General features: G+C 38.4%; 1 protein-coding gene across 1 annotated transcript in view; it reads left to right on the forward strand.

Annotated features, from left to right (window-relative positions):
* Window positions 1-6,729, forward strand: part of LOC108541125 (general transcription factor IIH subunit 2) — a 35,943-nt gene that overhangs the window by 23,096 nt on the left and 6,118 nt on the right. Inside the window, exons 10-12 of the mRNA XM_017890564.1 lie at window positions 153-236; window positions 3,410-3,513; window positions 4,062-4,164. Coding sequence (XP_017746053.1) covers window positions 153-236; window positions 3,410-3,513; window positions 4,062-4,164 — 291 coding nt within the window. The remainder of the gene's footprint in view (window positions 1-152; window positions 237-3,409; window positions 3,514-4,061; window positions 4,165-6,729) is intronic.

Here is a 6,729-nt window from a genome sequence, read left to right on the forward strand (position 1 = left end):
TCTTGTAGCTTGGAATTAGTTTCATCATGCTATAATAAGCTTATCTGAAAGGTGGTAAAGTGATATTTTGTGCAACTTCATTGGCTTTTTGATAAGAACATCTTTAGGTTCTTAGTCCTAGAATTCTGCTGTTTGCTTGGAAAAAGAAAGTAATACATTTTCTTCTATGAAGGATTTCCTCAGCACACCATTGCTTCTTTATCTGACCAGGATGCAAAACCCTCTTTCAGCATGGCGTAAGTAAAGACCTTGAAAATATCAGTGATAATGTTTTTACATTTTTAATTCCTTCTTTTAAGTTATAAATTCAAAAGATAGGCAATGAAGAGTATGTCTGTATACTTGTATGGAGTGATCTTCAGGATATATTACTAAGTAAAATAGTAAGTTTGAGAGAATTTTGTAGTATGCTACTGATCACCTAAGAAGAAAGTAGAGATGTAAGTGGATATATTTGCCTGGTTATGTTAATAATAAAAACAGTAGTATGGAAATAATAAAAACTTACAAGGGGTGGAGGGGGAAGTCTTTTTTTTATGTTTATCTCAGTGAGTGCGTAGGGAAAAGCAAAGGGATAGACCCTAGACTTTTCTGAATGCATCACTTAATGATAGGGATCCGTTCTGAGAAATGCGTCATTAGGTGATACCATCATTGTGCAAACATCACAGAGTGCACTTACACAAACCTAGATAGTGTAGCCTACTAACATCACAGTTATATGGTATAGCCTGTTTCTCCTAGGCTGCACACCTGTACAGCATATTGTGTACTGAATAATGTAGGCAGTTGTAATGTAACACTTAGTGTTTGTGTAACTAAACACAGAAAAGGTGCAACTAAAATGTGGTATTATCTTATGGGACCACTGTCATGTATGTGGTCCATCACTGACCAAAATGTTACATAGAATATTACTGTACCATGTTTTAACTTCAGAGCTTTGTATTTTACATAATTATAAAACAAAATTAAATTTAAGAGAGTAATTCTTAAAAATCACAAGATTTCTGCCTCCAGCCAAAAAGGTGTAATAGGGACTAGATTTACCCTCCTGTCAAAAAAAGTAGACAAAGTATATAAAACAGTGGTTTTCAGACATTGGACAGCAAGCCTTGCGATAATGATCCCTGAAAAAAAGGAGACAAATGAGATGGGCCCTAAGAGCACTCCAGCTTACTGCCTGGATGGAATTTCCAGGCTGCAGACAGAGGCTGGAGATGTTGTTGAGTTGAAGAAACAAAGTTCATCTTTCAAGGAGGCTGAGATGGTGATAATTTTGCAGGTCAGAGTACTGGAGAGGAAAGAGCTGCACAGAGAGAACTCTCTGGGGACTCTCTGCAGAGACTCTGGGGAGCTGCTCATGAGTCAGCAGCTGAGTGTTGATCAGCACTTTCGTGTGAGGAGACTACTGGAAGTCAGGGAAAGAATCACTGGAAAGCAGCAGACAGAGCAATTCTCAGAGCTCACACAGAGAACATTCATGTTCTCACTAGTCTGTATGGAAATACCTCTTCACATGACAGGCATTAAATAGAGTCCACAGTAATGGGATCAAATTAATTCTATCACAAGAACTGGAACCAGAGGCAAAAAAAAAAAAAAAAAAAAGAGAGAGAGAGAAATCTAGACTAACAGCTGTTCTGGACCAGCCTAACAAAGCTTAAAAGCAAGTTTTGAAGAGATTAAACTATTTCCAAGTTAATGAAGTATATTCTGGAACAAACCCTTAAATATTTAAGGGAATACAAAAAAAAGAAAAAGAAAAAATCAGCACCCAAAACAAAGCAAAATTCACAATGTCTGGCAAAGCAAAATTCACAGTCCCTGGCAGAAATTACCAAGGATGCAAAGGAAAATATGACCCGTAAAACGGAGAAAAATCACAGAATGGAAACATACCCAGAAATAACCCAGTTGGTAGAATTAATAGACAAAGGGTTGGGTGCAGTAGCTCATGCCTATAATCCTAGCACTTTGGGAGGCTCAGGTGGGCAGATCACTTGAGCCCAGGAGTTCAAGATCAGTATAGCTAACATGGTGAAACCCATCTCTACTAAAAACACAAAAATTAGCCAGGCCTGGTGGCACACTCCTGTAATCCCAGCTACTCAGGAGGCTGAGGTACAAGATACACTTGAACCCAGGAGCTAGAGATTGCAGTGAGCTGAGATCGTGCCATTGCACTCCAGCCTGGGTGACAGGCTAAAAAAAAAAAAAAAAAAAAAAAAAAAATTAGTAGACAAAGATGTTAGGACAACAATTATATTATAAATGTACTCTGTATGTTCAGGATATTATAGAACATGAGAATGGTAAGAAGAGATATGGAAGGTATAAAAAAGACCCCAATCAAACTTCTAGTGATGAAGAATACAGTGTTCTAGATGAAAAATATATTGGCTGGGATTAACAGCAGATTAGATACTACAGAAGAAAAAAATTAGTGAATTCGAAGATAGTAATAGAAACTTTAAAATAAAAAATGAAGGGCTGGGTGTAGTGGCTCACATCTGTAATCCCAGCACTTTGGGAGGCCGAGGCAGGCAGATCACTTGAGACCAGGAGTTTGACACCAGCCTGGCCAACATGATGAAACCCCATCTCTACTAAAAATACAAAAATTAACTGGGCGTGGTAGCACGTGCCTGTAATCCCAGCTGCTCAGGAAGCCAAGCACGAGAATTGCTTGAACCTGGGCAGCGGAGGCGGTGAGTTGAGATTGCGCCACTGTACTCCAGCTTGGGCAATAGAGTGAGACTCTGTCTACAAAAAAAAAAAAACTGAAGAGAGGGCAAAAAATGAATGTAGCATAATTGAGCTATAAGACATACAGATTTAAAAATAGACTTTCAGCCCAGGCACAGTGGCTCACACCTATAATCCCAGCACTTTGGGAAGCTGAGGCAAGTAGATCATTTGAGGCTAGGAGTTCAAGACCAGCAACATAGTGAGACCCCCATCTCTACAAAAAGTTATAAATTTTTTAAAAATATAGACTAATTTTGTTTTTTTTTTTTTGAGATAGAGTTTCACTCTTGTCACCCAGGCTGGAGTGCAGTGGTTCTATCTCAGCTCACTGCAACCTCTGCTTCCTGGGTTCAAGCAATTCTGCTTCAGCCTCCCAAGTAGCTGGGATTACAGATGCCCAGCTAATTTTTGTATTTTTTAGTAGAGACGAGGCTTCACCATGTTGGCCAGGCTGGTCTTGAACTCCTGACCTCAGGTGATCCACCCACCTTGGCCTCCCAAAGTGCTGGGATTACAGGTGTGAGCCACTGCACCCGGCCAAAAATACAGACTTTTAAATAGATTTTTAAATAGTGTCAAGATTTTAAGGTCAAGATAATGTGCTTTCCTGCTCTAACTTTTCAGATTCTTATATGTTACCTTTTTTTTCCCTCTACAGGCATTTGGATGGCAATACTGAGCCGGGGCTTACATTAGGAGGCTATTTCTGTCCACAGTGTCGGGCAAAGTACTGTGAGCTACCTGTTGAATGTAAAATCTGTGGTAAGAAACCAACTATTCATTATTCAGTAAATGTTGAATGACTTCTTACCTGTATTGCTGCTAAAATTAATGTAAATGTTAAGTTATTCCTATGTTTCTGGAATTAATCTATGCAAAGAAAATAGATTACTTTTAAATTGAGTGCCTAGTACTCCACTTCCAGATATAAATGTAGCATTCTAGTTTTCTGATCCTCTTTCTGAAAAAAGTATATTCTTTAAAGGCAGTGCAGTAGATCTAGTAGACATTTTTCCATCTCTTACCTTTGTAAAGTAAATATATACAAGAATGAAGAATTAAACTAATAGAATTGTCTAATTTTATTTCATTTATAAGTAAGCAAATAGACCAAGACAGGTTGGTTACATACTTAGTGACAGAACTAAGATTTCATCCTACAATCTTCTGCTATAGCCACACGTAAAATGAATAACTGCCATCCTAAAAGAAACTGAAAATATTCTGCCAAAGTTACATCTTTTGTCTTTTCAGCCGTTGTCTTCATGAGGTTTGGGCTGCTCAACATGTCTCTCTGCTTAATGTGTTAGGTCTTACTTTGGTGTCTGCTCCCCACTTGGCACGGTCTTACCATCATTTGTTTCCTTTGGATGCTTTTCAAGAAATTCCCCTAGAAGAATATAATGGAGAAAGGTATATCAGTTTGGATTAATTTATATCTGTTATAAGTGGTAAGCTAATGTTTGAATAGATTGTTACTACCTTAAAAAATAATCCTATTGGCTTGGACAAGAGTACTTCTAATATGGACGATGAGATGAAGAATGTCGTGGTTATGATTGAAATGACTCATTGTTAAATAGATCTGAATCTCCAGAAACCAAATAATTTCACTAAACCCACGTATGTATAAATAAGGGTAATGATTGTACTACTAAATCAGTTTTCCAGAAGGAAAAGAAAAAAAACCCTGACTGGTAGTATTCACAGATTTCCATGGTTTGAATACTCCCACTATGGCCAATTTTTAGCTACCAATTAACAACCAGTTCTCAAAATCCTTGAATACATATTTAACAATATATCCTCTTGAGCCAGTACAATCCAGTCCTAGCATACTACTGAAAATAAGAGGCTCATTCAGCACTTTGGGAGGCTAAGGTGGGAGGATCACTTGAGGCCAGGAGTTGAAGACTAGCCTGGGCAACATAGTGAGACACCATCTCTTAAAAAAGAAAAAAAAAAGCTGGGCACGGTGGCTCATGCCTGTAATCCCAGCACTTTTGGAGGCCAAGGCAGGCAGATCACCTGAGGTCAGGGGTTCAACACCAGCCTGTTCGACCCCATCTCTACTAAAAATACAAAATTTAGCCCAGTGGTGGCGCATGCCTGTAATCCCAGCTACTCGGGAGGCTGAGGCAGGAGAATTGCTTGAACTCGAAAGGCGGAGGTTGTAGTGAGCTGAGATTGCGCCATTGCACTCCAGCCTGGGCAACAAGAGTGAAACTTTGTCTCAAATATAAAATAAAATAAAATAAAAATCTGGCATAACATAATTTACCTAAAATCTTTAAGTATTTTTATGAATGGTATTTGTGTGAAATACAACAAATAAAGTCTGAAATAGAGGTAGTCAATCTTTTATAGAGTAGTTTTCAGAAAATACAGATTTACTACTTTTAAGAACATCCAGGATCGCTTGGGCATGGTGGCTTATGCCTGTAATCCCAGCACTTTGGGAGACCGAGGCAGATGGATCACCTGAGGTCAGCGGTTCGAGACCAGCCTGATCAACATGGTGAAACACCATCTCTACTAAAAATACAAATATTAGCCGAGTGTGGTTGGAGGTTCCTGTAACCCTTAGCTACTCAGGAGGCTGAGGCAGGAGAATCACTTGAACCTGGGAGGTGGAGGTTACAGTGAGCCAAGATCACACCATTGCACTCCAGCTAGGCAACAAGAGGGAAACTCCATTCAAAAAAAAAAAGAACATCCAGGATTTAGGAATCACATTAAACGCTTACTGGCTAGCAGAAGACAATTATGTATCCATCGTTTTTTTTTTCTTTTTTCTTTTTTTTGAGACGGAGGCTTTCTCTGTCGCCCAGGCTGGAGTGCAGTGGCCGGATCTCAGCTCCCTGCAAGCTCCGCCTCCCGGGTTCACACCATTCTCCTACCTCAGCCTCCTGAGTAGCTGGGACTACAGGTGCCCGCCACTTCACCCGGCTAGTTTTTTTATGTATTTTTTAGTAGAGAGGGGGTTTCACCGTGTTAGCCAGGATGGTCTTGATCTCCTGACCTCGTGATACGCCTGTCTCGGCCTCCCAAAGTGCTGGGATTACAGGCTTGAGCCACTGCGCCCGACTTATGTATCCATCTTGCTTTTCACACTTAAATCATTTGGAAGTCATTTAACGTCACCATATCTAGATCAGTGTTGTTTTTGAAATTGTTGCATATTTCAGGGATAATTATGGTTTATATAACCAATTGCTTCCTGTTGGATATAAGATTTTTTTTTTTGCTATTAACAAATAATGCTTATATCTATATTTTTGAACATTTGTACAAGTATAAATGCATGGTAAATTCCTAGAGGTAAAATTACTGAGTCAAGAGTTTTACATGTTTTGTGAATTTTGATAGATATTGTAAAGTTGTTCTTCAAAGAAGTTTGATTTATTGTTTTCCCACATTTAGCCAACATTAGGTATTAAGAAACTTTTTTATATTGGCTAAAACTGACAGACAAAAAAAAAGTCTCATTGTTTTAGCTTGGTATTTATTTGCTTATGGTTGAGGTTAAATGTAGTAGAAAGGAAAAACCCAGTACTATAGAAGATGGAGTTGAAGAAATGTTCCAGAAAGTACAATAAAAGGAGTAAAATAAAGAAGTTGAAATAGGACAGTAAAGATAAGAATACTGGGGATTCATCCAGAAGGTCCAGTATGAGAATAATATAAGAAAAAAAAAGTAGGATAGAAAATCATCAAAGACATAATTCAAAGAAATTTTCTGTTGAAGGACAGAACTTTCTAGACATAAGTAGAAAGCTGAAACTGGATCCTTTCCTTACTCCTTATACGAAAATTAATTCAAGATGGATTAGAGACTTAAATGTTAGACCTAATACCATAAAAACCCTAGAAGAAAACCTAGGTAGTACCATTCAGGACATAGGCATGGGCAAGGACTTCATGTCTAAAACACCAAAAGCAACGGCAGCAAAAGCCAAAATTGACAAATGGGATGAT

This window comes from Rhinopithecus bieti, unplaced genomic scaffold, assembly GCF_001698545.2.
Source record: "Rhinopithecus bieti isolate Rb0 unplaced genomic scaffold, ASM169854v2 scaffold_18354, whole genome shotgun sequence".
Classification (NCBI taxonomy): Eukaryota; Metazoa; Chordata; class Mammalia; order Primates; family Cercopithecidae; genus Rhinopithecus; species Rhinopithecus bieti.